At 35.9% G+C, this 19,976-nt stretch overlaps 1 protein-coding gene across 6 annotated transcripts in view; it reads right to left on the bottom strand.

The window, feature by feature from the left end:
* STXBP5L (syntaxin binding protein 5L) overlaps positions 1-19,976 on the bottom strand; it is a 333,130-nt gene that overhangs the window by 176,760 nt on the left and 136,394 nt on the right. For all 6 annotated transcript variants that reach the window (XM_070466030.1, XM_070466033.1, XM_070466032.1 and 3 more), the window contains exon 8: positions 3,287-3,370. In XM_070466030.1, coding sequence (XP_070322131.1) covers positions 3,287-3,370 — 84 coding nt within the window. The remainder of the gene's footprint in view (positions 1-3,286; positions 3,371-19,976) is intronic.

The raw sequence follows: 19,976 nt of genomic DNA, 5'->3' as shown, positions 1-19,976 counted from the left end.
AAGAAGAAATTTTAAATGGAAAACAATATGGAAAATAAAACACTAGTAACTTTGGTTAATTCAGTGGCTGTGACTGAATTTCTCGTAAACAAAAAAGACAAAGGAAACCCAAAAAGCTAAGTAATAATCTTAGCTCTTATCCTCATGTCAAACTCTGAGAGATTTCTCTGTGAGAGATTATTTTTAAAATATAGATGAAACAAAAACTTTACAGCTAATGTGAAAATGAAATTTATATGCTTATTTCTGAAAATGATCTTGGATTTACAAAACTCTGAATTCATCAGTAGTTATTTATCAAGTGGCTAGACTCTACATTACAATTGCTAATGAATTAACAGAACTTTGATATGCATAAGAGGAAAGAAGGGAGTTCAAGATAAGGTATAAGCAGAAGCAAAGGCTTTGAAGTCAGGAGTAAATGGTATGTTTAGGAGATAGTAACATGTCTGAAGTATGAGGAGTGTATAGAAAGAATGCCATAAATTAAATTCAAAGGAAAGATAGCACCAAGGCTTTAAACCTCCTGTCAAGGAATAAGACTTTGTATTGTTGACAACTGGGACCCATTTAAAAGTTCTGAGGTAGGAAATTATGATCAGTTATGTCTTAAAATGATAATCTTGTTAGTGAAAGATATATTGCAAAGCTAAGATATCCGAGGAAACGTGATTAGGTGGGAGGGGGGACTGGGATGGGGAATACATGTAAATCCATGGCTAATTCATTTCAATGTATGACAAAAACCACTGCAATGATGTAAAGTAATTAGCCTCCAACTAATAAAAATAAATGAAAAAAAAAAAGATAGATCACAGGAAAAAAAAAGTGTATTCTAAGAGAATTAAATAATGTAAAATAAAAGAGTTCTGTGGTCAAAAAAAAAAAAAGTCTACTATAGTCTTCAAGGAAAAAGATAACATCCTCAACTAGGACACTGAAATGAAAAAAGAGACAAACGAGAGATAATATAAAAATGGGATCAAGAAGACTACAAGAGTGACTGTTTATACCACATGAGGAAGAAAAAAGGGTCAACTATGACTCTGTGGGTTCTAAATTGAAATAACTAAATCAAAATTGAAAAACTGAAATAAAAACACAGACAGAGAAGTAGGTCTTTAAATACTAATTCAGTGCCAATGGAATATTCATCTGAAGTTACCTAATATATTATTACATATTTGCACCAAAGATATATGAATTTTAATTTATCAGCATAATATAGGTAACATTTGAAACGATGGGAGGCTGAATATGAACATAAATGCAAACTGAAAGAGAAATGAAAAGAGGGTGAAGACATAGAATCCTGAAGAGTATAATTTAAAGGAGAGTTAGGGAAAAAACCAATGATGGAGAAAGGAGGGTTGAAAAAATGAGGTGGAACAATAGAAAAAAATGAAGAAACCATTTAAGAATGAAGGACTGATGTAAAGTCACAGGCTTAGTGAGGAACTTAAAAGACTAAGAAGGGATCCTTGGTGACTCATTAGATACTATTTCAGGTAAGTATTACAGATGATTTCAAACTATGACAGGAAAAGTGCTGAGAAAATTTTGAAAAGTTTAGTAATAACATGAAGTATATAACTATCTTTATTAAAATGACAGGACATAATTATGCATTATATAGATTTTATATAGTTTATATAATTCTAGATATAAAATAGGTAAAGAATATTATTCTACTGATTAACATTGTTAATATTTATATAGACATTTCATTGCAAAATTGCTTTCATTTACTTTTTAAGGTTAGAAACTTTCCTTCCACACTTTTTAAAGCTACAAGAAAGCTAGTTAATTGAGCATTCTCATCTGGATTTCCATTTCAGCTGCTCTACTCTAGTTCCAAGTGGCTAAACACACAGATGTGTTGTCTTATCTAAAGGCTAGTTTTGCAGAATAAATGATCTCCATCCTCATCTTTATTTTTATGTATTTAACAAAAGGAAAACCCTAGCTTAGCTCTCCAGGACCTTCTTATGATTAAAGGCGCCCCGTAAGTTGCTCATAAAGTGCATAATTGTATGACATTGCTTGCCAGAATATTGCTCACCAATCATGATCAAATTACCCAGCTGTTATATCATTTACTTCTGAATTCTTTGTTACCATGATACTAATCTTGTATAGAACATAAAATTGTATTTTGCCAGAATAAGAAATGAATTGGGGTAGCAGTTATGGAATAACTAAAGGCTTGTATCTTTAAGCATCAAAATTTAAATTTTACTGTTTTATAAGGGGATGGAAGGGAGCACAAAAAGGAACTGTTATTTTAAAAATGTGTTTTCTTGTCAAAATTCATTTTCTATTTATCTTAGTGTTGTCTTGAATTCTCTGGCACTCTTTCTATTTAAGCCTGGGTAATGCTAGACAATGACTTATGACCTGTATTTTCTTCCTATCTCTCACCACTGTACCAGTTTTTAAAATTTACTAGAGAGCCCAGATAATCACCTTTATTTCCACAGCTACAAGACATAAATCTCCTTTCTCACCTTTTGCCCTTAGCCTCACTCTTTTCTCATTAGCCTCTTAAGAAGAAAATACTTAATGGCCTAGAATCAATCTGTGAACCCCTGAAGATCAATTAAGAGGCTATTCCTCAATATGAGTTCACTGACTTCTCTACATGAAAATCTAAAATCTCAATTCTGTATGATAAAACATACTTTAAGTTAGTAACAATAAGTATTACTATTTTTAAAATCTCTCCCTATTTTAAGAAGGCAAGTATTAGAAGATAAAGCCTTTCAAACTGACTACATAAACTTTCTGTCACAGAAAAGCAGTTTTCTAAAGATATGAACAGTATCTTTAGAGACCTTAAGGACAAAGAAGTAAGAAATAATCATGAAGCCTAAAGAAAAGAAAAAGATAAGTAATAGAAATCAATATATGTAAGATGTCAAAAAAAAGCTTAAAAATAGTCCATCAAGGCAAAATTGCCACTCAGGAGAACAACTCTGAGGTGAAACTCATGCAAAATGGGAGGGGGGACTGGGATGGGGAATACATGTAAATCCATGGCTAATTCATATCAATGTATAACAAAAACTACTGTAATGATGTAAAGTAATTAGCCTCCAACTAATAAAAATTTAAAAAAATAAAAAAAAAAAAAAAAAAAAAAAAACCAACAGGCAGTGTGAAGAACTGAATCAGAATGAGGCAGTTTTCCAAAAATAAAAATATTGGTAATATACAAGGAGTAAAAGTAGACAACAGGCATAAAATCACAATAGGCTTTTCAGATATTTCAGTAGAAATCACTTACCTCATCATAGTAAACTCTCAGTTCTGCTCTTTTAGATTTTAAGTCCCAGAAAACTACAGTACCATTTTCATAACCTATTAGCAACTGGAAAACATAAAGAACAATCATTTTTGTAATCCTAGCATTAATTTTAGCTTGTTCCAAGTAAAGATTAATGTTAATTAATGTTAATACTACATTACACAACTTTATTTAAAATACCAATCTTCCCAAACCTGAATATTTTCAACATTGAAAAATATTGGCAAAATAACTCTATTCAATATAAATATATACCAATGAAATGAGAAAACTAAAATTGTAAGTATGTATGTACTGTGCTTAGCTTCTCAGTTGTGTATGACTCTGCGACCCCATGGACTGTAGCCTGCCAGGCTCCTCTGTCTATGGCGATTCTCCAGGCAAGAATACTGGGGTGGGTTGCCATACACTCCTCCAGGGGATCTTCCAACCCAGGGATCAAACCCATGTTTCCTGCATTGCAGGCAGATTCTTTACAATCTGAGCCACCAGGGAAGCGTAAGTATGTATGACACAACATACAAATAAATGTATGGAAAAATAAATAAATAAATAAATAAATGTTCTGGAAAACCAGAACAAAAGAAAAATGGAAGAGAAAATGAACATGAAATTAAGGTGATAACCTGAATAAACAGTGTTTATGCCATTCAGGCCTATGCACTTGAAAAATGTGGCCACAAATTTGGCTTCAAATTATTTTCTATCAAATCCAATTTTATCTCTGATTTAAGTCAGTGTTTCAAATTAGTGATTGATGAACTCTCAGTAGTTCACAAAGATACTCTAGAGATTCATGTCATTAAACATAGTTGATATTGACTTGTAAATCAATAAGACAATTAACAAAATATACATACTTCATTTCAAAAGAAAAGCATTTGAGAACAGAAAATGATTAGATGATCATACTCAAGATTCAGTCACTCAGCTAAATAGTACTTGCTATGCTGATGATTTTTGCTATAATATGACACTAAATGCGCAAACAACCACACAACTGCACTCATTTCAAATTCTAGCAAAGTAATGCTCAAAATTCTTAAAGCTAGACTTCAACAATACATGAACCAAGAACTTCAGCAAAGGCAGGGGAAACAGAGATGAAATTGCCAACGTTCACTGGATCATAGAAAAAGCAACAGAATTCCAGAAAGACATCTACTTCTGCTTCATTAACTACACTAAAGCCACTGTGTGGATCACAACAAACTGTGGAAGATTATTCAAGAGATGGGAATACCAGACCACCTTACCTGCCTCCTGAGAAACCTGTATGCAGGCCAAGAAGTAACAGTCAAAACCAGACATGGAAGAAAAGACTGGTTCAAAATTAGAAAAGGAGTATGTCAAGGCTGTATATTGTCACTCTGCTTATTTAAATTATATGCACAGCACATCATGCAAAATGCTGGCCTGAATGAAACATAGGCTAGAATCAAGGTAGCCAGGAGAAATATCACCAACCTCAGATATGCAGGTGATACCACTCTAATGACAGAAAACAAAGAGGAACTAAGGCACCTCTTGATGAGGGTAAAAGAGGAAAGTGAAAAAGCTGGCTTAAAATTCAACATTCAAAAAACTAAGATCATGGCATCTGCTCCCACCACTTCACAGCAAGCAGAAGGGGAAAAGGCAATAGATTTTATTTTCTGGGGCTCCAAAATCACTGTGAGTGGCAACTGCAGCCATGAAATTAAAAGATATCTGCTCCTTGGAAGGAAAGTGATGACAAGCCTAGACAGCACATTAAAAAGCAGAAACATTACTTTGCTGACAAAGGTCCGCATAGTCAAAGCTATGGTTTTTCCAGTAGTCATGTATGGATGCGAGAGTTGGACCATAAATAAGACTAAGCACTGTTGAGGCCTGTGAAATGTGGTGCTGGAGAAGACTCTTCGGTGTCCCTTGGACTGCAAGGAGATCAAACCAGTCAATCCTAAAGAAGTCAACCTTGAATATTCATTGGAAAGACTGAGGATAAAGCTGAAGCTCCAACACTGTGGCCACCTGATGCAAAGAGCCAACTCAATGGAAAAGACACTGATGCTGGGAAAGATGGAAAGCAAAAGGAGAAGGGAACAGCAGAGGATGAGATGGTTAGATAGCATCACAACTCAACGGACATGAATCTGAGCAAACTCTTGGAGACAGTGAAGGACAGGGGAGCCTGGCATGCTGCAATTCATGGTGTCACAAAGAGTTGGACATGACTTATGGACTGAACAACAACAAAAACAACCAGAAAACATCGGGCCTGGTGCACTGGGAAGACCCAGAGGGATCGGGTGGAGAGGGAGGTGGGAGGGGGGACCGGGATGGGGAATACATGTAAATCCATGGCTAATTCATTTCAATGTATGACAAAAATGCATATGATGTAAAGTAATTAGCCTCCAACTAATAAAAATAAATGGAAAAAAATTTTTTTTTAAATTAAAAAAAAAATGGTAAAAAGCACATGCCTATCAATAATCACTTTAAGTGGAAATAAACTCAATGCCCCAATGAAAAGACACAGGGTAGCTAAACAGATAAAAAATAAATAAGTAAATAATCATCTATATGCTGTCTACAAGAGACTCAATTCAGAGCTAAAGACACACATAGACTGAAAGTGAAAGGATGGAAAAGGATGTTCCATTCAAACAGAATGAAAAGAAACCAGGGGTAATACAATTTTTATCAGCAAAATAGACTTTAAAACAAAGACTGTAACAAAAGGAAAAGAAGGGCATCACATAATGTTAAGGGGCTCAACCCAAAAAGAGGAAATAATATTAATAAATATATACATGTACCTAACATAGGAGCAACTAAACATATAAGCCAAATAATAACAGACACAATAAAAGCAGAAATTGCCATAACAAGTATTAGTAGGGGATTTTAATACCCAACTTACAACAATGAATAAATCATCCAGACAGAAAATCAATAAGAAAACACTGGCCTTCAAAGATATGTTGACAGTTGAACTCAATAGATATTTACTAAGCATTCCATCCAGAAGCTACAGAATATGCATTCTTTTCAAGAGCACATAGAATATTCACCAGGACATATCACACGGTAGGCCACAAAACTAATCTCAATAAATTTAAGAAGAGTAGAATCACATCAAGTATCTTTTCTGATACTTGGTATCAGATAGTATACCATATCTTGATACTATGGTATCTTTTCATACCATAAGGGTATGAAACTAGATATCAATTATAGGATGAAAGGTGGAAAAGACACAAACACATGAAGACCAAACAACAGGTTGCTAGAAAATGAAAGGGTCAATGAACAAGTCAAAGAGGAAATTTAAAGATGAGATGAATGAAAATAGAAACAGAACTTCTCAAAATCTATGGGATGCAACAAATACAGGTGAGGAGTTTATAACATTGCAAGCCTACCTCAAGAAACAAACAAAAGTATCAAAAAACCTAACTAGAAATCTGAAAGAATTACAAAAATAAAACAAAGCCCAACATTTAGAAGGAAGGAAATAATAAAGAAAAGGGGAGAGCCCAAGGAGAGAAATATATGAAACAAAGACACAAAAGGGGGGGGGGAATCAATAAAACTAAGAGGTTAACTTTCTAAATATAAAGAAAATTGATGAACTTTTAGCCAGATTTATCAAGAAAAAAAAGAGCCCAAATAAATACAATAAAAAAAATGAACAAGAAGTTTTGAAGACATCACAGAAAGGCAATGACTGAAGAATACTACAAACATTTATATGACAACTTGGACAATCTAGAAGAAATGCACAAACTGCAAGAAATGTAAAATATCCCAGGAAAATGTAGAAAATATGAAAAGACCAATTACCAGTAATGAAACTGAATCTGCAATTAAATTTTTAAAAAAGACCAAAAAAACTCCCAACAAACTCCAGGATCACATAGCTTCACAGTGGAATTCTACCAAACATTTAAGGATGAATTGGCACTTATCCCTTTCAAACTCTTCCAAAAAATTAAAAAGAAAGGAACACTTCCAAACTCATTCTTTGAATCCAGTATTACATTGATATCAAACCCAAAGACATTACAAAAAAGGAAATTACAGGCCAATAAATCTGAAAAATATGGATGCAAAGATCCTCGACAAAATATTAGCAAACAAAATTCAACAGCATATAAAAAGAATCTTACGCCATGATCAAATGGGATTTCTCCCAAGAGTGCAAATTTGGTTCAGTATCTGAAAATCAATCACTGTGATACATCACATTAACTAAGGGAAGGATAAAATCACATGATTATTACAAAAGGTGCAGAAAAGGCATTTGACAAAATTCAACAATCACTCATGATAAATATTGTCATCAAAGTGGGTATAGAGGGAATATATCTCAACATAATAAAGGCCATATGTGACAAAACCACAGGTAAACATTATAGTAAATGGTGAAAAGTAAGTGGTAAATACTTTTTCTCTAAGAACAGGAAAAGAATGTTCATTCTTATTTAATATACTATTGGAAGTCCTAACCACAGGAATCAGACAATAAAACTAAATAAAAGGCATCCAAATTAGAAGGGAAGAAGTAAAACTGTCACTGTTTGTAGATGACATGATACTTCATATAAAAAACTCTAACAACTCCACTCAAAACCATTAGAGCTAATAAGAAATCAGTAAGGATGCAGAAGAATTAATATACATAAATCTGCACTCCTATACATTAAAAATGACCATCAGAAAGAGAAAGCAAGAACATGATCCCATTTAGAGCTGCATCAAAAAATATAAAATACTTAGGAATAACTTAACCAAGGAGGTGAAAGATCTACACTCTGAAAACTATATGACACTGATGAAATAAATTGAAGACAACATAAATAAGCATAAAGATATTCTACGCTCATGGACTGGAAGAATTTATAGTGTTAAAAAGTCTATACTACCCAAAGCAATCTACAGATTCAATGAAGTTTCTATCAAAATACCCACAGCATTTTTCACAGAACTAGAACAAATAACCCTAAAACTTGAATGGAACCACAAAAGACCCTGAATAATCAAAGCCATCTTGAGAAAGAACAAATCTGGAGGTATTCCATGCCCTGATTTTAAAAAAAATACTATAAAGATAAAGTAATCAAAACAGTATGATGTTGCACAGAAAGAGACAAGTAGATCTATGAAACAGAACAGAAAGCCTAGATATAAACCCATGCACATATGGTCAGTTAATCAACGACAAAAGAGGCAAGAATATAAAATGGGAAAAAGACAGTTTCTTTACACAAGTTATGTAGAAGAATGAAACTAGACCATTTTCTCATAACTTATTAAAAAAATAAACTGTGTATGGACAAAACACTTAAATCTGAAATAGAAAAACTCATAGAAGAAAACACAGGCAATATGCTCTTTGAAATCAGTCTCAGTAATACTTTTTGGATCTGTCTCCTCAGACAAGGACAAAAAAGCAAAAATAAGCAAATGGCACTACATCAAACTAAAAAATCTTTTGCTCAGAGAAAAGCATCAATAAAATGGAAAAAAAAACTGTGAAATGGGAGAAAATATTTGCAAATGATGAGACAAACATCCAAAATATACAAGAACTCATACAATTCAGTATCAAAAAACAAACCAATTTTAAAAATTTTTTTTTCCAAAGAAGACATACAGACATACAACAGGCACATGAAAAGAAGCTCAACATTACTAATTACCAACCACAATGATATCACCTCACACCTGCCAGAATGGCTGTGATCAAAAAGACCACAAATAATTAACAAGCATTTGCAAGGATATGCACTGTCGGGAGAACATATATTGATGCAGCCACTATGGAAAGCAATATGAAGGTTCCTCAAAAAATTAAAAATTGAATTATTGCATGATCCAGCAACTCCAATCGTGGATATTTACCTAAAGTAAATTAAAACATTAATTTAAAAAGATATACACACCCCCAATATTCACTGTGGCATCATTTACAATTGTTAAGATATGAAGCAACCTAAGTGTCTATCAGCAGATGAATGAATAAAGATGTGGTACACACACACACACAGAGGAATATTTCTCAACCACAGAAAAGAATGAAATCATGGCAATTGTGATAGCATGAACAAACCTGGAGAGCAGTATGCTAAGTGAAGTAAATCAGATTAAGAAAGATAAATAGTATGTTTTATTATATATGTGGAATCTAAAAAAAAGTAAAACAAATATATAACAAAACAGAAACAGACTCACAATACAGAACAACCTAGTGGTTGCCAGTGGGGAGGGCACTGGGGGAAGGTAGCAAAATAGGTGAAGAGTATTAGGAGGTATAGCACAAGCAATATAAACAATAATATCATAATAACTTTATACAGTGCATAATCTATAAAAGTATCAAATCATTATGTTGTGCAGCTGAAACTAACTACTATGGTAAGTCAACTATACTTCAATTATACTTCTTATATACTTCAACTATACTTCTTATATATTTTGAACACTGAAAAGGCAATAAGATAGGACACTGAAAGATGAACTCCCCAGGTCGGTAGGTGCCCCATATGCTACTAGAGATCGGTGGAGAAATAACTCAAGAAAGAATGAAGAGATGGAGCCAAAGCAAAAACAACACCAAGTTGTGGATGTGACTAGTGATGAAAGTAAAGTCCAATGCTGTAAAGAGCAATATTGCATAGGAACCTGGAATGTTAGGTCCATAAATCAAGGTAAATATGGAGGTGGTCAAACAGGAGATGGTAAGAGTGAACATCAACATTTTAGGAATCAGCAAACTAAAATGGATCGGAATGGGTGAATTTAACTCAGATGACTATTACATCTTCTACTCTGGGCAAGAATCCCTTAGAAGAAATGCAGTAGCCATCATAGTAACAAGAGTCTGAAATTCAGTTCTTCAGTGCAATCTCAAAACCGACAGAATGATCTCTGTTCATTTCCAAGGCAAACCTTTCAATATCACAATCCAAGTCTATGCCCCGACCACTAATGCTGAAGAAGCTGAATGGTTCTATGAAGACCTACAACACCTTCTAGAACTAACACCCCCCAAAAATGTCCTTTTCATTATAGGGACTGGAATGCAAAAGTAGGAAGACAAGAAATACCTGTAGTAACAGGCAAATTTGGCCTTGGAGTACAGAATGAAGCAGGGCAAAGGCTAACAGAGTTTTGCCAAGAGAACGTACTGGTCATAGCAAACATCCTCTTCCAACAACACAAGAGAAGACTCTACACATGGACATCACCAGATGGCCAATACCAAAATCAGATTGACTATAATCTTTGCAGCAAAACATGGAGAAGCTCCATACAGTTAGCAAAAACAAGACCAGGAGCTGACTGTGGCTCAGGTCATCAACTCCTTCTTGCAAAATTCAGACTTAAATTGAAGAAAGGAGGGAAAACCACTACACCATTCAGGTATGACCTAAATCAAATCCCTTACGATTACACAGTGGAAGTAACAAATAGATTGAAGGGATTAGATCTGATATACAGAGTGCCTGAAGAACTATGGACGGAGGTTTAGGACATTGTAAAGGAGGCAGGGATCAAGACCACCCCCAAGAAAAAGAAATGCAACAAAGCAAAATGGTTGTCTGAGGAGGCCTTAGAAATAGCTGAGAAAAGAAGAGAAGCTAAAGGCAAAGGAGAAAAGGAAAGATATACCTATTTGAATGCAAAGTTCCAAAGAATAGCAAGGAGAGATAAGAAAGCCTTCCTCAGTAATCAGTGCAAAGAAATTGAGGAAAATAATAGAATGGGAAAGACTAGAGATCTCATCAGGAAAATTAGAGATACCAAGGGAACATTTCATCCAAAAATGGGCTCAATAAAGGATAGAAATGGTATGGACCTAACAGAAGCAGAAGATATTAAAAAAAGGTGGCAAGAATACACAGAACTATACAAAAAAGATCTTCATGACCAAGATAACCACAATGGTGTGATTACGCACCTAGAGCCAGGCATCCTGAAATGCAAAGTCAAGAAGGTCTTAAGAAGCATCACTAAGAACAAAGCTAGTGGAGATGATGGAATTCAAGTTGAGCTCTTTCAAATCCTCAAAGATGATGTTGTGAAACTGCTGCACTCAATATGCCAGCAAATTTGGGAAACTCAGCAGTGGCCACAGGACTGGAAAGGTCAGTGTTCATTGCAATGCCAAAGAATACTCAAACTACCACACAATTGCACTTGTAAACTCACACGCTAGAAAAGTAATGCTCCAAATTCTCCAAGCCAGGCTTCAACAGTATGTGAACTGTGAACTTCCAGATGTTCAAGCTGGATTTAGAAAAGGCAGAGGAACCAGAGATCAAACTGCCACCACCTGTTGGATCATCAAAAAAGCACAAGAGTTCCAGAAAAACATCTGCTTTATTGACTACGCCAAAGCTTAGACTGTGTGGATTGCAACAAACTGTGGCAAATTCTTGAAGAGATTGGAATACCAGACAACCTGACCTGCCTCTTGAGAAATCTGTATGCAGGTCAGGAAGCAACAGTTAGAACTGGACATGGAACAACAGACTGGTTCCAAATAGGAAAAGGAGTACATCAAGGCTGTATATTGTCACCCTGCTTATTTAACTTATATGCAGAGTACATCCATGACTGATTCATGTCAATGTATGGCAAAAACCACTACAATATTGTAAAGTAATTAGCCTCCAACTAATAAAAATAAATAGAAGAAAAAAAAAAGAAATTGCTGGGCTGGGTGAAGCACAAGCTAGAATCAAAATTGCCAGAAGAAATATCAATAACCTCAGATATGCATATGACACCACCCTCATGGCAGAAAGTGAAGAAAAACTAAAGAGCCTCTTGAGGAAAGTGAAAGAGGAAAGTAAAAAAGTTGGCTTAAAACTCAACATTCAGAAAACTAAGATCATGGCATTTGGTCCCATCGCTTCGTGGCAAATAGACGGGGACACAGTGGAAAGAGTGACAGACTTTAGTTTAGGTGGCTCCAAAATCACTGCAGATGGTGACTGCAGCATGAAATTGGAAGACAAGCTATGACCAACCTAGACAGCATATTAAAAAGCAGAGACATTACTTTGCCAACAAAAGTCCATCTAGTCAAAGCTGTGGTTTTTCCAGTAGTCATGTATGGATGTGAGAGTTGGACTGTAAAGAAAGCTGAGTGCCAAAGAGTTGATGGTTTTGAACTGTGGTGTTGGAGAAGACTCTTGATAGTCCCTTGGACTGCAAGGAGATCCAATCAGTCCATCCTAAAGGAAATCAGTCCTGAATATTCATTGGAAGGACTGTTGTTTAAGCTGAAACTCCAATACTTGAGGTGAAGAGCTGACTCATTTGAAAAGACCCTGATGCTGGGAAAGATTGAAGGAAGGAGAAGGGGACAACAGAGGATGAGGTGGTGGGATGGCATCACCGACTCAATGGGCATGAGTTTGAGTAAACTCCGGGAGTTGGTGATGGACAGGGAGGCCTGGCGTGCTGCTATCCATGGGGTAGCAAAGAGTCAGACACGACTGAGCGACTGAAGTGAACTGATACGACTGAAGTGAACTGATACGTCAATTAAAAATAATCACTGATAACAGACCCCATTAAGAAATATAATAATGAAGAAATTTGAAATGCTGTGAGAATTATCAAAATGTGACACAGAGACATCAAGTGACCAAATGTTAGAAAAAATGGTACCAATAGACATTTAGGAGGCATGGTTGCCACAAATTTCAATTTGAACATAATGCAGTATCTGTGAAGTCCAATTAGGTAAAGGACAATATATTGAGGTCTACCTAGGCATATTTAAAGGAGAAAAATATAATTTTTTTAATAAATATGAGCATTTGACTTCAGAATGTCAAGAAGAAAATAAAGGTGAAAAAAATTGAAGAAATAAATGAGTCATCTTATCCAACAGCAAAGGATACCTTTCACTTATTCAAGTATATTTTTACATCTTTCAGGAGTTTTGAGTTTTCCAGATACAGACTTTCTTGTTAATTTTATAGCACATTATTGAAAAAATTTTGTTGCTATTTTATCCAGGATATTCTCTTCACTATCTTTTCTGAGTATTGTTTCTATAGTTGGATATATTAGTATGCTATATTTTATTCATTGTATTAAATTTAATGTTGATTTTCTTGGGCATACCAGGTATATTATCATATAATCTAAAAGAGACTATTTTACTTCTTCTTTTCCAACTTTTATACCTAAAATTGTTTGTACTTATCTTACTGCATTAAATGAAACATCCTATAGTGTTAAAAATAGTGAAGGGGATAAACATCCTTGTTTTCTTCCTAATTTTAGTAGCAATGTCCCTGGTGTTTCCCTATAAATAAAATCTATATACATATATATATGATTTTATTTAATATATTTAAATTAAATTTTAGTTAATATTTTATTTAATATATTTAATATTTGAATATTTTAATTTAATTTATCTAATATATAAATGTATTATATTTAATATATTTAATGATTTTAATAGGGAAATATACACATGGGCTTCTCTGGTGGCTCAGATTGTAAAGAATGTGCCTGCAATGCAGCAGATCTGGGTTCAATCCCTGGGCCAGGGAAGATTCCCAGGAGAAGGAAATGGCTACCCACTCCAGTATTCTTGCCTGGAGAATTCTACCGACAGAGTAGCCTGTGGACTACAGTCCATGGGATTGCAAAGAATCAGACATGACTGAGTGAGTAACACTTTCACTTCAACATATATACATGTATCTCACATATATATTAAAGAAGTAAGAAGTCATTCAATATTTATAAATTCATTTTCTCAGGAATAAGTGTTTAGTTTTTTAATAAATATTTTAATTGAAATACACATGGAGAAAAGTACACAAATTATAGACATCTTTCTCTCAGTAATGACATTTAATTTTTTTCTCCCAATTTTATTGAGATATAACTGACATACAGCACTGCATAAGTTTATGATATATAGCATAATGACTTGACTTAGATACAACATGTATTGTTCATCAAATAGGTTTAGTGAAAAGTGTATGCTCAATCGTGTCCAACTCATTGTGACCCAATGGACTCCTCTGACCATAGAATTTTCTATGCAAGAATACTGGAGTGGGTTGTCATTTCCTTCTCTAGGGAATCTTCCCGATCCAGGGATCAAACTTGCATCTCTTGTGTCTCCTGCACTGACAGGTGGGTTTTTACCACTGTGTCACCTGAGAGCCCCCCACTTCATCTCATATAGATACAAAATAGAAAAAAAAGTTTTCTTGTGAGACCTCTCAGGTTTTGCTCTCTTAACAATTTTCACATATAACATACAACATTATCCATCATGTTGTACATTTCATTCCTAGTACTTATTTATCTTATAACTGGATGGTTGTACCTTTTGACTGCCTTCATCCAATTCCCCCTCCTTCCACTCCCTGTCTCAGGTAACCAATAATTTGATCATTTTCTCTATGAGCTTTTGTTCATTTTAAAAGTAAATATATATATATATATGTAATTATTACTTTATAGATACAAAGTAAATATGTATATATTTTACTTACATATATAATTATATATAATTTACCTATATATATTTACCTAATTTATGCTATATTACACAACATAGTGAGTTGGTGTTTCTATACATTTCAAAATGATCACCACAATGAGTCATAGTGATTGACTATTTTCCTGACATGACTCATTCATTTTGTAACTGGAGGTTTGTATATCTTAATCTACCCCACCTAATTCTTTCCTCATTCCAACCTCTCCCCTCTTGCAAGCATTAGTTTATTCTTAACTCTGTTTCTGTTATTTTGTTCATTTGTTTAATATTTTAGATTCCACATATAAGTGATTCGTACAGTATTTTTCTTCCTCTGTCTGACTTATTTCACTTAGCATGATACACTCTAGGTCTATCCATGTTGTTGCAAATGACAAGATTTCATCCTTTTTATGACTAAGAAATATTCCACTGTGTATATATGTGTGTGCACGTGTGCACGCTCAGTCACACAGTTGTGTCCAACTCTATCTTAATCCTTTCATCTATTGAGGGGCACTTGGGTTGCTTCCATACCTTGCCTATTGTAAGTAATGCTGCAATAAACAAGGAGGTGCACATATCCTTTCTAATTAGTGTTTATGTTTTCTTTGGATAAATACCAAGAGTGGAAAAATCAATTTATTTTTAATCCTTTGAAGAGCCTTCAGAGTGGAAAACCACTATGCTTTCCATAGTGACTGCAAAAATGTACAGTTCCACCAAATGGAAAGAAAATTTTGTCTCTGGACTTTTAAAATTATTGTGTCTCATTCTCAATACGAAATGCACAATCAAGTATTCTGCATGGGGATCTAACCACTGTAAGGCTTTTTCTTCATCAGGTCACTCTGTGTCACCCGCTAAGTGGAGATGTAACTGAGTAGCAGTCCTTGCCCAGATAGTACAAATAATCTGACCCTGTCTATTAACCAGGCCTGAATTCTGTCCTTTTCTGTTAATTGATTTTAAGTATTACCTTCGTACGCCATAAGACAATAGTGAGGATTGAGAGAAAGGCATTGTTGCAACATAGGAATTCTTGGTACCCCATTTATCCAATTCACTTAGAGCCTGTGGACAGTTCAAGGCTTACTTCTTGAATATACCTCTTCAATTGTAAAATGGATTGTCACATCCCTCACCCAACCCTGGGAATCAATGCATATGATAACATAGAACTCATGCTGGACAGGTAGTCACAAAGTCATTCGATGTCCCATGGTTAGGTGTTCAGTCTTTACAAGGACCCATTAGCATGCAAAGAGTTACTTGGAAAATGGAGAGCAGCTATTGTTCCTCTCTTATTGGGCTTTCCAATAGTGTTCTTATCTACCAAATATACATTAGCTCTACTATTGATGCTAAGTCGCTTCAGTCGTGTCTGACTCCGTGCGACCCCATAGATGACAGCCCAGCAGGCTCCCCAATCCCTGGGATTCTCCAGGCAAGAACACTGGAGTGGGTTGCCATTTCCTTCTCCAATGCATGAAAATGAAAAGTGAAAGTGAAGTTGCACAATGTGTCCGACTCTTAGCGACCCCAAGGACTGCATCCTACCAGGCACCTCCATCCATGGGATTTTCCAGGCAAGTCTATTGGAGTGGCATGCCATTGCCTTCTCCATACACGAGCTCTAGTAGATCTTAAATACCAAATGGTAGATTAGCCTGCACTTGGGATTTAGGAAAGAGCTCTTTTTTTCTCTAGGGACGACTCAAAGGTGGGAGACATGGACAACCTAAAAAGATGATTTTTAGTGCTTTATATTCTACTATCCAAACCCAAAAAAGCCCACCAAGTGACATGACACTTCTTAATAAGAAGTACAAAATCTTATGCTTTACCTTAGAGTAAATGCCCTTCCCACTTTTGCAAAAGAAGGAAGTCAAGAGACACCTGGAGTAACAGGCTAATATGATCTTGGAGTACAAAATGAAGCAGGGCAAAGGCTAACGAGCTTCCCCAACAGAACACACTGGTCATAGCAAACACCCTCTTCAAATAACACAAGAGAAGACTCTACACATGGACATCATCAGATGGACAATACCAAAATCAGATTGACTATATTTTTTGCAGCCAAAGATGGAAAAACTCTATACAGTCAGCAAAACAAGACTAGGAGCTGACTGTGGCTCAGATCATCAAGTCCTTATTGACAATTCAGAATTATTTTAAGAAAGGAGAGAAAACCACTATACCATTCAGGTATGACCTAAATAAAAAACCCTTATGATAATACAGTGGAGGTGACAAATAAGATTCAAGGGATTAGATCTGATAGACAGACTGCCTGAAGAACTATGGATGGAGGTTCAGGACATTGTACAGGAGGAAGTGATCAAAACCATCCCCAAGAAAAAGAAATGCAAAAAAGCAAAATGGTTGTCTGAGGAGCTCTTACAAATATCTGTGACAAGAAGAGAAGTGGCAAAAGAGAAAAGGAAAGATATACCCATTTGAATGCAGAGTTACAAAGAATAATAGCAAAGGAGAGATAAGAAAGTCTTCATCAGTGATCAGTGCAAAGAAATAGAGGAAAACAATAGAATGGAAAAGACTAGCGATCTCTTCAAGAAAATTAGAGATACCAAGGGAATATTTCATGCAAAGATGGGCATAATAAAGGGCAGAAATGGTATGGACCTAACTGAAGCAGAGGATATTAAGGAAAGGTGGCAAGAATACACAGAAGAACTATACAAAAAAGACAGTCATGACCAAGATAACCACGATGGTGTGATCACTCAGCTAGAACCATACATGCTGGAATGTTGTGGGCTTTAGGGAGCATCACGACGAACAAAGCTAGTGGAGGTGATGGAATTCCAGTTGAGCTATTTCAAATCCTCAAATATGATGCTGTGCAAGTACTGCACTCAATATGTGAGCAAATTTGGAAAACCCAGCAGTGGCCACAGGACTGGAAAAGGTCAATTTTCATTCCAATCCCAAAGAAGGGCAATGCCAAAGCAGGTTCAAACTATAGCACGATTGCACTCATCTCACACGCTAGCAAAGTAATGCTCAAAATTCTCCAAACCAGGCTTCAACAGTATGTGAACTGTAAACTTCCAGATGTTCAAGCTGGATTTAGAAAAGGCAGAGGAACCAGAGATCAAACTGCCAACATCTGTTGGATCATCGAAAAAGCAAGAGAATTTCAGAAAAACATCTACTTCTGCTTTATTGACTATGCCAAAGCCTTAGACTGTGCGGATCGCAACAAACCGTGGCAAATTCTTGAAGAGATGGGAATACCACACCACCTTACCTGCCTCCTGGGAAATCTGTATGCAGGTCAAGAAGTAACAGAACCGGACATGGAATAACAGACTGGTTCCAAATTGGGAAAGGAATATGTCAAGGCTGTATATTGTCACCCTGTTTATTTAACTTATATGCAGAGTACATCATGCGAAATGCCATACTGGATGAAGCACAAGCTGGAATCAAGATTGCTGGGAGAAATATCAATAATCTCAGATATGCACATGATACAACACTTATGGGAGAAAGTGAAGAAAAACTAAAGAGCCTCTTGATGAAAGTAAAAGAGGAGAGTTAAAAAGCTAGCTTAAAATTCAACATTCAAAAAACTAAGATCATGGCATCTGGTCCCATCACTCCGTGGCAAATAGATGGAGAAACAATGGAAACAGTGACAGATTTTACTTTTTGGGCTCCAAAATCACTGCAGATGGTGAGTGCAGCCATGAAATTAAAAGACATGTGCTCCTTGGAAGAAAAGCTATGACCAACCTGAAGTGAAGTGAAGTGAAGTCACTCAGTCATGTCTGACTCTTTGCGGCCCCATGGACTGTAGCCTACCAGGCTCCTCCATCCATGGGATTTTCCAGGCAAGAGTACTGGAGTGGGTTGCCATTTCCTTCTCCAGCCTAGACAGCATATTAAAAAGCAGACACATTACTTTGTCAACAAAGGTCCATCTAGTCAAAACTATGGTTTTTCCAGTAGTCAAGTATGGCTGTGAGAGCTGGACTATAAAGAAAACTGAACACCGAAGAATTGATGCTTTTGAACTGTGGTGTTGGAAAAGACTCTTGAGAGTCCCCTGGACAGCAAGGAGATCCAACCAGTCCATCCTAAAGGAGATCAGTCCTGAGTGTTCATTGGAAGGACTGATGCTGAACCTGAAACTCTAATACTTTGGCCACCTGATGCAAAGAGCTGACTCATTTGAAAAGACCCTGATGCTGGGAAAGATTGAAGATGGGAGGAGAAGGGGACAACAGAAGATGAAATGGTTGGATGGCATCACTGACTCAATGGACATAAGTTTGAGCAAGCTCTGGGTGTTGGTGATGGACAGGGAAGGCACACGTGCTGCAGTCTATGGGGTCACACAGAGTTGGACACAACTGAGCAACTGAACTGAACTGAAATGCCCCTCCATCTCCCATACTATTCGAGTCTCAAAATCATCACATACATGGCAAGGTCCTAGATATGTATGGGACAAAGCCTTATGACACATGAGCCTCTGACATATGAGTGTTATAAGTTATGTAGCTACTTGCCAGTTCTACTCACCAGATCCAATGAAAGTTGGAAGGACCTCAGAAACTGTCCTTACTTGGAAATAGGGTCTTTGCAGATGTAATAAGTTAAGAATTTTGAGATGAAATCATTCTTGATTTAGGGTGGGCCCTAAAATCAAATGACTCATATCCTTATAAAAGGAGAGGGCACAGAGACACAAAGAAAAAAGCCATGTAAAGACAGAGAAAGAGATTAGAGTTATCCTGCCATAAATCAAGAAACGTTAGGAACTACCAAAAACTGGAAAAAGCAAGGAAGGATTCTCTCCCAGAGCCTTCAAAAAGAGCATGGCCAAACCAAGACCTCGATTTCAGACTTTCGGTATCCTAACTGTGAAATAGTAAATTTCTATTGTATTAAGTAACCCAGTTTATAATTTTATTATGGCAGCTCTAGAAAGTTAGGTCAGATGTCAGGATCACACTCCTTCCTTATTAGGACTTTGACTTTAATAAATAAGACTTTTAGAACTATGTTTGGTCTACTTATAAACAGATCCTCAGCCTATTTTTAGTACAGTTTGCCTGAGAGCTGCAGAAGAGTTCCTTTGCAGCTGCCTTAGAGGGCCTCTGGAATGCCTTACAT

This window comes from Odocoileus virginianus, chromosome 4 (genome assembly GCF_023699985.2).
Source record: "Odocoileus virginianus isolate 20LAN1187 ecotype Illinois chromosome 4, Ovbor_1.2, whole genome shotgun sequence".
NCBI classification, from domain to species: Eukaryota; Metazoa; Chordata; class Mammalia; order Artiodactyla; family Cervidae; genus Odocoileus; species Odocoileus virginianus.
This window is presented reverse-complemented; position numbering and strand designations above follow the sequence as displayed.